A 15981-nucleotide genomic window follows, 5' to 3' on the forward strand; every position below is an offset into this window, starting at 1 on the left:
TCAGGTCAAGGTTCAAATGAATCTTGTTTGTGAAGCAAAGATACAAGAGAATTATAACATCAAGTACATGATAATAAGATATTCAAACCTTTAATTTCCACAATAATAGAAATTGTTTAGGAAATCTATGAAGTACTCATTACAAGTCATTTCCTTTTACCGGTAATTTTTTGTTTACATCAGCAGAATCTGCACAATACACTGTACAACAAACAGAGGACTGTTCCAAAAATAAAGATGAGAAATCTATCTTGTTTCATATGAATATTAAAAGAGGGAAAATATTTTCTCTTTGTATTTGAGTATCTATTGTAAGCTCGATCCGTTCTCACAGAGCTGCCAACTAGTACGGATTTTCCGTAATTGGTACGGAAATTAACGACCATTACGGAATGTTGTCTCAAATTACGGATTTTAAAAAAAAAAAAAAAAAAAAAGATTTTTTTTTTTTTTTTTTTTTTTTTTTTTTTTTAAATGAATTAAATATGATTTATCGTAGCGAGTGCTGTGAATAGGAGCCATTTTTCATGATAAACTGTGTTGTGATGACCTGAAATTCAATACTTAACATCTTTGTTTGAGTAAAATCACCAAAAATTTCAGATAATCATGCGTCCGCGCAGTGTTGGCGTGTCGTTTTTTTAGATTCATAGCGCCGCATAAGAAATTACTGATTTATACCCCAAATTACTGATTTTGAGCCTTGTGATTACTGATTTTCTGTTCTGGAGGTTGGCAGCTCTGTTCTCAGGGCAGTCCAGAGCGGAGCCCTGCGTTTGATTGCACATGCAATTATTCAAAAAGGTACTGGCTTAAAAAAATCAACCTGTCTATCATTGAGTTAACATAGACAAATTCTGTGAGGTAATATTGACGAAAATATCTTTGATCCAATCTAGCTTTATTTATTAAAGATAGGGAATGCGCAATTTATGGACGAGGCACTTCCGGAATTATTGTCAATGTTTTCCAGAACAATATTCATCTTCAAATACATTTTTGCAGAAGTGTGTGTTTTATGACATCCTCTTTCACATCATTATAGAATTGGCGTGAAATTTTGCCATCAAGATTATGTGTTCAAATTTTTGGAATTTTTGGCTCCCAACGCTTTAAATCTCTCATTATTGTTAAAAATCATCAATTGATAACACATATTACGTATAATGTAATGGACAATGCTCATATTTTAGCTTGGGAACAGTTTCTGACTTCGACACCTGTATTTGCTTAAATACATGTACAGTGCGTCCCAGAAAAAACAAAACCAAGAATCATCGATGTTTTATCATAACTTAATCACAATTATAATTAATGAATGACACATATTTGGAAAGCTTAGATACTCCTCTTTCATTTTTACTGGCTTTTTGCCGTTGCAACGAATAGAATTGAAAAAAGACTTAACTCCGTTTCGTTGACGATCAGCCATGCACAAAGAAGACGAAAGACCTGATGCCTGGCTGATCTTCAACGAAATGGAGTTAAGTCTTTTGTCAACTCTGTTTGTTGCTAGCCAGTGAAAACGAACTCGTTTGATCAAATTATGGAAATGCAAGCATTTTTTTAAACAAACAGAACTTTGTTATTCCTAGCTCATTTTTCCTGATTGAGGTGTCATATGAAAGGGCAGGAATTGAACTTTTTAGAAATGTGATTTTCTCCTTGAAATTCAGATACTGCTCGCCAAATGACTTTTTGGTTTCCTCTCTTTAAATTGCTGTCAATCACTCATGCGTGAAATATGCATCATATGAGTTGCATCAAATGAAAGAAGAGTATCTGAGCTTTCCAAATATGTGTCATTTATTAATTATAATTGTGATTAAGTTATGATAAAACATCGATAGTTCTCGGTTTCGTTTTTTCTGGGACGCACTGTATAATTGCCTTTACAGCGTGGTTGAGCAGGATACCTTTCATGATTTGACATTTTTGAAATGTTTGTTTGGGGATTCAACAGATTTTCCCCATTTAATGCGTTTCTCGGTTGTTTTTTTCTCTGAAGTCGCTTTTGTAAAGTTGTCAATTATTCAGCCACCTTCCCCATAATAACAATTAATTGAAACTAAAATTTGGGAATATATTAAATTGTGAGATGTACTCTTTTCAAACTCACTTTTCAAACTCACTTTTCAAACTCATTTGTTTAAAGTATTAAAGTTTTTAGTAACTTCCTACTGTCCTACTTTCACACTGCACGGTGAAACAAATAACACACCATTATTGATAATTTATCTCATAAGGGTAGGGAAAGAGTCTCTTTACAAAGAGAGTATTGCCATAATGTGAGTAAGAGCTTTCAGAAACAATTTGCCGTTCAATTTTCCCTAGAAACTGTTATTTCTGGTTTTCAGTCAATAACTGGTCAAAATGTCCATACACATGGCGTCTTGACAACCATTCTCTCACTCACACTGCCCTTGCTTTTCTTTTCCTACCCCTCTGAAATTGTGCTTTTAAAAGTGGCATATCCAGCTAGAATTGATAAGCCCACCCGAGAGAATCCCACCCGACTGAAAAACAGCTAGAACCTTGGCTGCCAAAGACAGCCCTGCATACCCACTGCAAATTTGATTTCATTAATTTCAAGGGGAGGGTGTTCAAACGCGCGGATCTGTGTCCATACGCCGGGTCTATCCTTTGCCCATACTTAATCAGCAGAACCTGTTTAAACAAAAACAGCAATACATTATCAACTTCCTTGGCAGTGATTTCAAACCAGGAATCTAATTTTCTTACATCATTATCTTGCAATAATGCTCTTCTCTTTTTTCTCAGGTGACGATGAGGCGATGCCTAGTGAAATGATGAAGTTAAGAGAACAACTGAAAAGAAGATATCGCAAGAAATTTGGTCAGATCAAAACATCGCCTGTGGACTCTCAGTCACGGACATTGCTTCAGCACATCTACGTCAGTCTCGTCCTAATGTTGGGATTGGAAGGGGAAAAGGAGGAGCCAATAGATTATGATGGGTTGTTTAAATTCATAAAAACTGACACACCGACAGGTTTTGTAACACGATTAGCTTTCATTGGAGAAGCTGGTGTAGGGAAATCAACGCTGTTTGCTAAGATAGCTCTTGATTGGGCTGAGGGTAAAATTCTTCAAGAAATCAATCTGCTTTTTCTTGAATCATTTCGAGAGATTAAAGAGAGCGAATTCTTCGGGGATACCGTCATGGCGCATTTCCCAGATGACTTAGAAATAGAAGGAGAACAGGTGGATGCATATGTGAGGAAAAATCCAAGAAAAGTCCTAATCTTATTGGATGGACTAGACGAGGGACATATTGACATCAAAAAGCCAGACAGCAATGACGCTATCGTATCGATCGTAAGAGGAGAACGATTCATTGATACCCCAGTTGTCATCACAACCCGTCCTTTTGGAGCTGATCAGATCAAGAGCACCATGACGATTAACGACCACTACACGTTTGGTAAGGTTAAGGGCTTCACAAAGGAAAACATGGCAACATATATTGAAAACTTTTTCAAAGATGATTCTCAGTCTGCTTCGACCCATATTAACTTCATTGATACAAACCAAGTGGTTTCTGAGTACATGGCACCCTTCCCGATATTCTGCTGTATGATATGTTGCCTGTGGAAAACGCCATCTGGGCGGGAAAATATTCAGACAATGGAAACATTCTCGCAACTCTTGAAGCGTCTTGTCTTTTCACTTCAAGAGCAATACTCTTCCAAACGAAATGAATTAGAAGAGAGCTATGGAAGCCGCATGAACAAAGCTGATGAAAGTATGAAAGAGCTTGGTTGTATCGCATTTCAAGGTCTGTTGGTTAAACAGCTCATCTTCGATGAAAAGGCGCTCGACTCATGCATAGAGGCTGCAAGGACTGCATGCGAGGTCGGGATTCTTAGCATGGAAAAAAGGCCAGCACCCTTGCAAATCAGAGAAAGTCAGCGAAAGCAATTCATCCAGGAATTCTCTTTTCCTCATAAGTTACTGCAGGAGTACATAGCAAGTTTTTACCTTGCATCGCTGTTCCACAAAGATCGTCAAGAATTCAACACAATCCTGGCAAACACTCTCATAAAAAACTACAAGGAATTCAGATATGTCTTGTACTTCACTGCAGCTAATGGAGGTGAAGTAGGAAAGTTGGTCCTGGAAACTCTATGCAATGAAGAAGGAAAGTCGATCCTGAGAACTCTATTAGAGAAAGTTCCTGACATGAAATTCATCATTCAGGTTGCTTTTGAATGTCATGATTCAGAAGCCATTGATCCCGTCACGATTCTTTTGAAGACGAAGGCACGTCTGAGGTTAGATTTTCCAATCGCTGCACATGTCTTCACACTAGAGTCAATAGGGAAAGAAGTAGTAAGTTCCGTGAATAGAATTATAGACATATCTCATTTTCGTTTATGTAGTTGTGAAATGTTATCATGTTGAGGGAATACTGTCATCTGTTGAGCCTCCAGTGATTATATGCAAATTTCGCAAACAAAAGGTATTCATGTAGTAAAACTGATTTACTCAGTTAAAAGTTATGCAAAGTTTCGGGAAATTCGGCAAATTCGGCAAATTTTGGATATTGAATACAAGAGACCTACACAATGCATTGTCTGTTTTTCTGTTCTACTGACCGACAATCATTTAGAACCTGCCATGTTCTCCTGTTGTTATTGGGTATTATAGCAGGCTGCAAGGTGTAATTATAGTCACACACAAGAGCGAGAGTCATATCATTCGTTTGCCTCTTCCTCATATGATTGTAAAATGTGACTTTCTTTTTTTTCAAAGGAAGAAAAACAATATTACATGGCAATTTTTTTAGAGCAATGAAACACACATACAGACACACACCCACACTCACATCCTTCACTGGAAATAGGTCACCCAACCAGATGAACTAAAAATCTGATGTAGGTCATGTTATATTTTGAATATGCCTTTATAATCTTTATCGTTCGTTCATGTACTTCTTACATTCACATTATGATTATAAACTCAAATTTGTTTCAATTTATATTTTTCAAACATTTTATTCATTCTTTTCTTGGTCTTGGTATATTTATATCCTTGGTATTTACATCCACACCATCTGTCTGTGATGAAAATATATCTTTGTTCTATTTGTTGTACAGGTAAGAAGAAGTTCTTCGATTCGTGAAACATTGGGTAATAGCAAGTCCTTCGGAACTAACGCATCATCGTCACATGTAGCAGCAGTAGGTCTTTTCACATTGCCGAACTTAAGAAGCTTGGAGTTGGAGTTTAGAGGAGTGCGCCTGGATGATGGATTCTACAAAGGAATGTCTGCTGCAGCTTCTCAGTCCAAGGTATCAGGGGCCTGTTTATTGTATTACATTGATGAATCCTAAATCATAATTACTATTATTTCTTAATCGATGCATACTCATATTTGTTGCTTAATAAAATAAAATACAATCATGAACAAAATTTGGTTATTAAAACTTATAAATTTGTTCACTCTTTTTCACAAAGGCTGGAAATCTAAGCATCATGTCTTGCTCTCCTCTTTCTCTTCCTTTTCCTTTTTACATATCACAAATATGTATCTTCCTTTGTCATTTTTCTCTTAATTTGTCACAATTTGGCGGTGCTTTAGACATCGGTGGAAAATGTGACCCACAGTCAAAGTCGTTGCCACCCTCCAATCTATGAAGAAATAAATTTACTATATTTTTTCTTCTTCTTCCTCTTCTTCCACATATTTTGTATTTGTTTAGGTTAAAATTTGTTGCCGATTTTCCATTAGGAATATAACTTTATATTGGCTGTAATCCACGCACTATAGGACGTAGGATTAGATGGGAATAAAGATTCCCTTCACTATGAACATGACGGACAAAGAAAAAGGACAAAATATACAGCTCCTCAGGTAGATAAAGGAACATCCCTTCACTGCTATTATGTAAAAATGTGTAGAACAGGTGTCACATACATATTCACCTGTTTTACTCATTTTTACATAATAGCAGTGAAGGGATGTTCCTTTGTCTACCTGAGGAACTGTATATTTTGTCCTCTTTCTTTGTCCGTAATGTTCATAGTGCTTAACGCCTTCCCTTGCACCAGTGCGCCCCTACACTTCTAGTTGATGCACACACACGCTCATTAGCGTAATGAGCCAAACATTTTGAGAGAGCTGAGCCAGAAAGGGATCCGGTGTCGGCTATTCTATTTCACAGTATATCAACTCCATGGGTAAATTACATAGTACATGTATATTCTATTTTGAAAATTCTAGAAAATTTTACGCTTTGTACTTTTTTAACCATTTTCAACCACAGATATATCTTTCAGGGAAGGAGTCCTCTCTAATTATGCTATAACAATGGCTTACATTTCTTTTCTTTTTTAAAGTCAAATTATTATGCGAGAAAGTAAATCAACAGAAAGAGAAGATTTCCATTTTTCAATAGTGAAACTTTGCATTATAGACGACCTCAGAATCTGAATAGTATGTCACATTGTCTTGTAGAACTTTAACTCATTATTTATCATACAAATAATGATCCTATCTACATGTACAGCAGCGCCAAGCCCCCCCCCCCCCCCCCCACCAGTACGTCAGTGTCTACAAAAGACCCATCATTCGAGTAGAATTCCATATTAAGTATAGCCTCTTCGCACTAGCGTATGTAAAGAGGGCAAGGGGGGTAGTCCCCCCCCCCCCCCACCGGCAATTTCTAACAGAAAATTAATTGCTTTTTCATTTCACTTGGGAATTATTGAAGGTAGTCAAATTATTGGCAGAAACTTCTTGAATTGTGAACATCTTCTGTTGATGTAAAAGTCAAACTTTCAATATAAAGAGAAGGGGCAACTGGAATCACATCTCTTGTAATATATATATAGCCCAATAGATAAAGCTAGACGCTCTTATTCTTATGTTAGAGGGGAAAGTTGGTCTCTAATTATCATAAATAATTGAACATAAGAATCCATTTTTTACAGCTGTACTAGTGATTTTACAATATTGATAACTTTCAACAAGTAATATCGTATTGAAATCATATAACTGTAACTGTCGAATTAACAAGGGAGAGAGGATAAAACAGTATCGTCCGCCGTCCTACCCCACCCCAGGAGACGTAAATGAGGGTCTAAAAAGTGAATTTCACGTTTAAATTAATGGATCACCATTGGCTCAGATTTTTTGTCCCCCCCCCGTCCAAGATTTCTGACTTTGTTTCTGACGCATTTTAGGCTTTTCTTACATCATATCACGTAAAGTCTATATTAATTGGCAAATGGCAAACAGTACTGTTGTGCAACTTTCTTCTACAATATTAATGAATGAGACATTAACTTGAAAAGGAATTTAAATTTACTTTACTTACACTTTACCAGGTCATGCATATTGAGAAGGTAAAACATTATGACTAATATCTATATATATATATATAGCAGGGCATGTAATAAATACATAGAGACTCACATGAAAATAGCTTTATAAGACGGGGAATAATTTTCTTCAAATTTTTTGATCAGCAATTTCAGCCAATGGATAAATATTTCAAATGAAATTCTGTACATATGGCATATGACAATAAAACAATTATGTAATGATTATCAATTATCAATAAGTTCTCCTCATCTTTTAGTTATATTTCATCCTGTCGCACATTATTCTCTTCTGTTATTCTAGATTTAATTAATATTGTAATATTATTGAGTTGTTATACTTGGATGGAAGAACACACTTTTATCTATAAGTTCTTTTTGAAAAAGGTGAAAGAAAATTAAAAAAGCATGCAATAAGTAAAATTTGATTGAAGTAAAATAATGAGATCATATGATCCATTTTACCCTCCTTTCCCTGTACACATTGTCATTCTTCTACAAAATATTTGATTTACTAATTCTGTGTGTTTCTTTTAATTTTGCTAAAAGAAGCCCATCAAAGTCTTAGTATATATATACATCGATGACATACCATCATGTTAATTAAAGTACAGACCATAAGTAATACTTCAATTAAACATGCTGATATTACCATTCACTTTATTCAACCTGTCCTGTTACATCACCAGACTGAGAAGCTAACGCACTACCTCTCAGATCTACAGGCGTATTTAAAAGCACTTTATCCTATAAATAATTTATTGTCATTAGACAGAAGCATGCTCACTCCAATATGATAGTCTAACCATGCTGACAACAAGAAAAATGAATCATGTGAATAGACTGGACTTTATTGTGACAAAGTATTATTTATATAAATGTGTGGTTTAGAAAATTATTTATAGTTTGTCAATAGTCTCAAGGAGATAATACATGTACACCGTAGATATAAAGAAATAACATCTTTATTCTGCTTGAACAGACACTCTCTTTCTTTTCCAACTATTCATAATTAATCACATTTGACTTTCTTCATCTCGTGTTTCTTTTCTCTTACCAACCCCATTTCACTTTTGGCCTTTTTCTCTCTATCTCTCTCTATTTCTGTCCCTCCTCTCTCTCTCTCTCTCTCTCTCTTTCTCTTTCTCTCTCTCTCTCTTGCTTTAAAAGACTAAGTGGAGGGTATAATGATGTAACATTAATGACAATGAAAAATATTAAAATTAGACATGTCTATACTTGATTTAGCCCCTCCTCTCTCTCTATCTCTATTTCTCTGTCTCTTTTTCTCTCTCCCTTTCTCTTTCCCTTGCTTTAAAAGTCTAAGTAGAGGTTAATGATGTTACATTAATGACAATGACAAATATTTAATTTAGTCATGTTGTCTATTCTTGATATTACTATTCACTCTATTCAACCTGTCCTGTCACATCACCAGATTGAGAAGCTAGTGCACATGTTCGCAGATCTGGGTTCTGCTGCGTCCTCTCACTACACGAGAGGTCTCTGCTCCATGCCTCATCTTCGATCACTGGAGCTGGAGGGTATGGAGCTGAGTGATGAGTTCTACTCGACGATGGCCTCTGAGGCATCAAAATCAAAGGTATACCCAAACACGATTTGTATTGGAATCAATTTTTTTTCCCCAATAGTTTTGCAATCTTCAAACTAAACATATGTGAAAAAATGTTTTTCACATAAAAAAAAAAGTAGAAATGATTTGTTATCATTAGTCACAATTATCCTCATATCAATAAATAACTCTTACAATACTGATAATAAGAAGCATGAGTCATGTGAATAGATTGGATTTTAGTGTTATAATGAATAGATTCATATAAATGCTTATGTTTAAAGCACGTTTCCTACAAATAGTACTTCACATTATGTATTTTTAGAAATTATTTAAATTTTGTCAATAGTTGCCAGAAATTGATTTTAAATGTGCATACAAATAGACGGATAGAAACGCATATTTTTAAGCGCATATGATATCCTGTAGATAGGCCTAGTATTCCGCTTTTTTGTGTGTCGATTATTAATTGTCCCAATAAGATATTACATGCACAATATAGATAGCTATAACATGTTATTTTGCTTGACAAGACATGGTCTCCTTTTCAACTATTTTATTTGTTTGTCTTTTTTTTGCTCGTACCACAGCAATGTCTCTTAGTTTTTTTTTTCTCTCTCCCTTTTATTGGAAACGATTTCCTTCAAAATTTTGTGCATTCTCCAAACTAAACATAGTGCTATTTCACACTTTTTTTCGAAATAATGTTTGGTTAATAATCAAAATCACGCTCATTATATAACAATAGTCTGACCATGCTGTCAATCATGAAAGTGAATCATTTGAATAGAATTGACTTCAGTGTCATGATTATGATAAATTCAATCGATTCTCACTTTCAGTCATTTGAGTCATTCTAGAATTTTTCTTTGGAACTACACATTATTTTCTTGTGATCATAGCTATATTCTTCAATTCACTTTAGATAACAATGGTCAAAGTGAAATCGGGTATAATGTAAAGACAAACACATCTTTTAGAAAATATATATGTGAATATAGAAATGCGTATCATTTCGACAGGGCGGCGTGACCAGGGTCAGGTTTTGATACATCATCCCACAATTTGCGAAATCGAGACATGTGCCCTTCCTCCGACAGGAAGTGCCTCCTTCGAAGTGAACAAATGCCCCTCCCACGATAGGAAAATTTCCCTCCTAACATAATTTGCCCTTTTTTCTATCTATGTTTCCCTGGTTTATACCCGTTTGTAAAAATAATTAAAAAAATAAAAATAAAAACATACCCAATTCAGAAACAACAACAAATTCATTCATCTTGTGACATCATCTGTCAATCATTAGTGAGCTAACAAGAGACAGTGTGTAATTTCCCCAGCTCAGCACATGCTCACAAAGGAATTGCATTCTTGCATACAATGCCTCCACATTACCTTTCTTTTCCTGGTGATGCTACAGCACGTCTAAGATAGCGACTCCTATGTTGGTATTGTATGGTCTATTGTTAACAGGTGGTCAGCTCTGGTGAAGCTACATACCACTGAATGTCTCTTGTTAGCTCACTAATGATTGAAAGATGATGTTACAATATGAATGAGATCTGGAGCATTTTTTTAGGGTGGAGCTAAGCAGCTAGGTCTGAGAAAATTATTTGAAGAACACAAAATGAGTTGTATGCAGCCCTGCACATCAACAGGAATCGACTTATATTTGGATTTCATCCCACTTTTAATGATTTTAACCGTAGTCCACATGACCAAATATAAGGTAGCAACTATTGCCTAAGACTGTTCTTACAATTTTCTTGTCAAATACCGGTATACCTGATATCAATAATATGGCACAATGTCAATTCGCTTGCCTGTCCAGTGACAGATGTATGACATATCTAAAGCAATATGTATTCATGCAAGTGAATTTAGAAGAATTATTGAAATACTACCATTTTGATGTAATATCTTCCCACCGATACAATAGCTTAAGAACCTCTTTTAAAATACATCATGCCATGCATATTGAAATATTTTTTTGTTTATGATAATACCGGTACGTTGTTTCATTTGAAGTTGAACTAGACCTATATCAGAAATTGAGACAAGATAATCAGACTTAGTAAATGATAAAGTTACTGAGATGCAGATTCATCTGATATTAGCTGTGTTTTAAAAAGGTGTTTATGTTAGTAAAGACAATAATTGGATTCCATCGTGGATTTCACTTTGGTGTGAACTGATAAATTATCTTGGCACAGATCCAGACGCTGAGTATGAAGGTTGTTTCCATGATGACTCCACGGAGACTACACTCCATTCTCTCGCTACCACACCTCCAGTCATTCACCTTGACGATTATCGGACGAGTTGACATGGACGATGGAGAGACACTGGTTTGTATCTTTACTGTTCCAAGATTGAATTCAAAATCCTCTTTTTGCTCCAAGCTCAAAAGGAAGGCGTTCAGAAAAAAACCCTCAAAGAGACAAAATATGAATGATAAAGGATTTGCCAAAAGGATAATATATTTTGTTTTGAAATCAAGTTAAAAACGACATACTATGGGCTGTTTAGTAAATCGATGGATGGTTTTATTTATCAAATATATATACATGCACTGTTATAGTTTTTTCATCTTGGGATGAAGTTTAACATTGCACATATTTTTAAAGCTTGTTAAATATCAATTGATAAATGATTGCCATTTGTTATTTACCATGGAGAATCCTGTTGCTTATTTTCTTCATTATCAAATTTGTAAATTGAGTAATGTGAAGTCATTTGATTGTTTTTTTTTTTTTTAGTCTAGCTGAACTAATATCACAATTAAAAAAGATGATAATGAATAGTAAAATCCCGTCATCTTCCATAGAAAAAGAAGGACTAACCCTCTAATAATAATGTTGGTGGAAACAGACAAAATAAAGAAAAATGTTAACGAAGGTTTCAGAAAAAGCGGACAAAGAATAAAAACATTAAGAAATTTTGGATGTTGATAATGCTTATGATATACAAAAACTCATATTGTCAATGCGATCATGATGTGTTATGCCATACAGAGAGAAATCCTCTTTTTATATTTTGTATCCAAAATACTGAAAAAAAGTCTCATGATAAACAAACCTCTATTTAAATGGAGGGCAATACACGTTTAGGCCTAATGGAACATAATCTGCTGGATCATTAAAATGGAAAAACAGAGAGGTATTTTTAATATTTTGGAATAAGAAATTGGTTCTAGTTCATCCGGTACGGCATCGCATGTGACCGTAATGCCAATAGAAGATTATTAATATAATTTATGATCTCGGCATCCCAAAGTTCAAAACTTTTGTATTCTTTGTCCATTTTCCCCAAACCTACCCATTTGTTTATTTCTACTTTATAGGCAGCTTACATTGAAATGATGAAAACCCTTTAGGTTTTATTATTATATATTTGTGAAATATTTACCAAGCATGATATGAACAGTAAAAGTATTGTATTAATTATTAAAACAATAATGTTTCTGGATATTCTTACATCAGCATTGGTTTCCATTCATATCATATATAGTGAGACTTTTTGAATCGTTATTTCTTATAGACTCGTCAAACCTCCTCAGTAGATGAGCTTTCTGTGGATGGTAAGCATGTGATCAGCCTGTGGAATCTTGGACTTCATACATCATGTCCTCGAGTGAAAAAACTCAAACTGAACTACCAGAAAGAGGAGAATGTCTCATCAGAAATTGTCACAATAGCCTGCTTTCCATTCCATCATCTAACTCACCTTCGCGTCAAGGGATACTGGCCATTTGAATTAGTTGCACTAAATGATCCTGTGTCATTTTGTGATGCGGTTAAAACATCATGTCCTCAACTCACCAAGCTGTCCCTTACCCGTATTACACTGAAGAACGAGAAGGCAGCCGAGATCATCCAACTCATGAAGACTCATCCACACCTGACAAGCATAGAGTGAGTCTCATTTGATTTACCAGGGTAACGATTGCCACAGTATAATCAAAATCTTACTTCTATATATTGTGGAACGCATTTTGGTTTACCTTTGACTGTGAGTTTCTTCTCTTCATTTGCTACCTCTCTCTCTCTCTCTCTCTCTCTCGCCCCCCTCCCTCTCTCTATGTCCCTCTCATTTCATTATTATTCTTTCTCTTTTCTAAGTTCTCTTTTGATTCTTTTCTCCCACTCTCTTTCCTGCATTTCCTCTCTTCCACTCTCTTTATCATCGCCTCTTTCGCTATCATAGAGATGGTTTGCAGTTTTTTACTGCACGATACAAACCTGTAAGCATGTTTATGCCGTACACTTACCTACACAGTATTGATGCAGATGAGATACCTGATTAGGTTTGATCTCATAAGAGGAAAACTAGCATTGATTTAACCCAGTTGGTTCTTGATATCAAAAGGAAATTGAATTGGCAAAATACTGTATTGTCATTGTCACTGAATTTGATTTCATGCGGCGTCAGGGGTAGCTGCATTAAGGTTTCGAAATGAATCTCAGATGGTTAAGAAAGTGCATACATGAGTGAGTTGTCTAAAAGATTAGATGATGGGGGCTGCATGCATAGGGGATTTTACAATAGTTTACATAATCTGATGATCTCTTCATTTCAGGATTCTTTCATATCAATATAATTTTCTTATTATAAATGTAAATCAAAACTTTATCTTATTCATCATGATGTATCCTACATACACAATTTTGATACCATGGTTATTTGCAGTCATGCAATATAAATACAGAGCGATGCTATGCAAGGTTGGATGTGTAATTATTTTCATCTATTCTCACACCACATAGCATACATCTCTGATGGCTTTTTAAAGAGAGTATCGTACGTCAGGTTTGTTCAAAAGATCATGTATTGAGCCCCCAAAATAAACTGCTTTATTACTATAGGTTGGATGCGTGTGATACCAACGCGGGTCTGGATCCACTGATTTCTGAGGTGAACAGTGAAGCCAAGGTGACTGTCACCGTGAAACATAGTCAGGTAAGATATAACACTAGATTACATGGCCATCCTCTGATTGATTCTCATCCCTTTTCTGGCATTCCATTGATTCAAAGTAGGCTATTTGTTTAATTATTCATATCTAAATCCGCACAATCGGTACCCAAGAATAAACAATGCACATAATTTAAGCTGTCTTTTATGTGTTTATTCTGGTCTGATTAAAATGATCTAGTCTAGCAATAGGTTTGTTCTTGATCTGTGTATTGATATATGAAAACTGAAATATAACAGACATAGAGAAAAAGACTCTTCACAACAGACTATATGAACATTATTAGTGAAAAAGTACTTTCCTTCACATTCATGATGTATAAGGCAAAAACGCTCATTGTACTTTGTCCTCTTTTTTATTAAAGCGATATGACCTTAATTTCTGATGAAAAGATGGACATTTTCCCTTAAATGTTTTATATATAGGTCTAATTGCAGAAATGTCAAATTATCATGTAGCATGCATCTGAGCAAAACTAACTCCACTCAGCAAGTTGACAAAGGTAGATAGATAAAACATGCTTCTTACAATAATGCAATATTCATGAGTTCTATTTTTTTTCAGAACATGTTAAAGATGAATAATCAAACTGCCTGTATGATTCTCACTTCTGTAATTAAAAGCAACAACAAGTAACATTTCATGACAAAATGATGTGATTAAGATGGGTGATAGGTAGGGGGTGTAGGCCTATCTATGTCTCCTCTTCCTCTGCCTGCTACCTTGGTCATGATAGAGACATTATAAGGCCTAAAATAAAAAACTTGTTGTCACTATGAACTGGCCGGCCAAAATGACTTAAAATGATCTTGCCAAGGTCTTCAATTCCAGCGAAATTTTCTTGAAACAGTCTACATTTTGTCGCGGACAAACTGACTTATTCTTATCTTATGGCATTTTTTACAGAAGATAATTTTAAGAGTAATGTTCGACTGTTCGTACACTACATGGGCCTATGACGAAGGTCGTGTGTCTTATTTTAGTCTGACAGTTTTATTACGGTCATAATTCGAGGCAACACGACGAGAAACTATCTTAATTTTGACTCTCGGTGGAATGCAGTGGTTTAGAAGACCCGACCACTGACTAGATTATGTTTTCATACTCGTTGCACTATATATTGATTTTCCTTTCTCTCTTTCTAACGAATAGTTATACCAAAAACTCGAAATCATCAATATCAAATGTACTAAGTACTAATAAAAGATATTAATTAAGCTTGCTTCCATATTAAGGTTGTTTATAAATATTGTAGTGCATGCATCTATGTGATGTTTCTATTAAGGGTCTGGGCAAACAACTATGCCTCGAAACCACGAATTCCTTTTAATGGACAGACAAGGTCACGCGCTGGCTGAGAGGTGAATATTACCAAACTATGATTGTTTGTATGACTTTTGTAAAAGAAATTGCTAATCTTGCTTGAAATATGATTAAAATGGAAAATTTAAGGTGAAAACAAACTTTGAACGAAAGGAATCGACCAACGTCAAGTCAGTTTTCTGCATGGGGAAGATAGTCTCATGTCAAGACGTCGATTACTATGACCTAAGGAAAATGAGTACAACCTTACCAAACATTGTCATTTACTTGCGTTGTACAGAATAAAACAAGCCAACCACCTTACAGTAATTATACGATTGCATTCATTTCAAATGTTATAAAGTATTTTCAGTCACACGGTAATACCATAACGTTGGAATAATTTCGTTACACTGACCAAGGTTGAAGAAATTGAAGAAGAAAAAAAAGTTTGTAAAGATTATTGTGGTTTGATTGTCATTATGAGGAAATTGATCATCAAAGTGTTGAGAAAAACAGCGTACATGTATATCGCATGCTCATTATTTACAAACCGAAAATAATAAACGAGAAGCTCAAAAGAAAAGAAAATGTAATAAATGCATAAGGAAATATAGAAAAAGAAGATGAATCAAATGACAAGGCAATACAACAGAAAGAATAGAAAGAGAAAGAAAGAAATATATTAGGAAAGAGAGTAGATGAAAGAAGAGAAAACTCAGAAATACATCAGAAAAGACATATAGAGAAAGAACGGACGAAACAAAGAAATAATACAATTATGGAAA

General features: G+C 35.0%; 2 protein-coding genes across 2 annotated transcripts in view; both read left to right on the plus strand.

Annotated features, from left to right (window-relative positions):
* The window catches only part of LOC100888582 (NACHT, LRR and PYD domains-containing protein 3), a 29764-nt gene extending 25509 nt beyond the window's left edge, over positions 1 to 4255 (plus strand). Inside the window, exons 4-5 of the mRNA XM_030978893.1 lie at positions 2782 to 4165; positions 4246 to 4255. Of these exons, the coding sequence (XP_030834753.1) occupies positions 2782 to 4165; positions 4246 to 4255 (1394 nt within the window). The remainder of the gene's footprint in view (positions 1 to 2781; positions 4166 to 4245) is intronic.
* A 6708-nt stretch (positions 4256 to 10963) lies between these two features.
* On the plus strand, positions 10964 to 14656 carry LOC105438721. Its single transcript, XM_030978418.1, has 3 exons — positions 10964 to 11264; positions 12457 to 12830; positions 13782 to 14656. Exons 1-3 carry the CDS (start codon positions 11145 to 11147, stop codon positions 13966 to 13968), a joined length of 681 nt encoding a protein of 226 aa, XP_030834278.1. The 5' UTR covers positions 10964 to 11144; the 3' UTR covers positions 13969 to 14656.
* The last annotated feature ends 1325 nt before the right edge of the window (positions 14657 to 15981 follow it).

Source organism: Strongylocentrotus purpuratus, unplaced genomic scaffold, assembly GCF_000002235.5.
Source record: "Strongylocentrotus purpuratus isolate Spur 01 unplaced genomic scaffold, Spur_5.0 spur5_scaffold_1, whole genome shotgun sequence".
Classification (NCBI taxonomy): domain Eukaryota; kingdom Metazoa; phylum Echinodermata; class Echinoidea; order Camarodonta; family Strongylocentrotidae; genus Strongylocentrotus; species Strongylocentrotus purpuratus.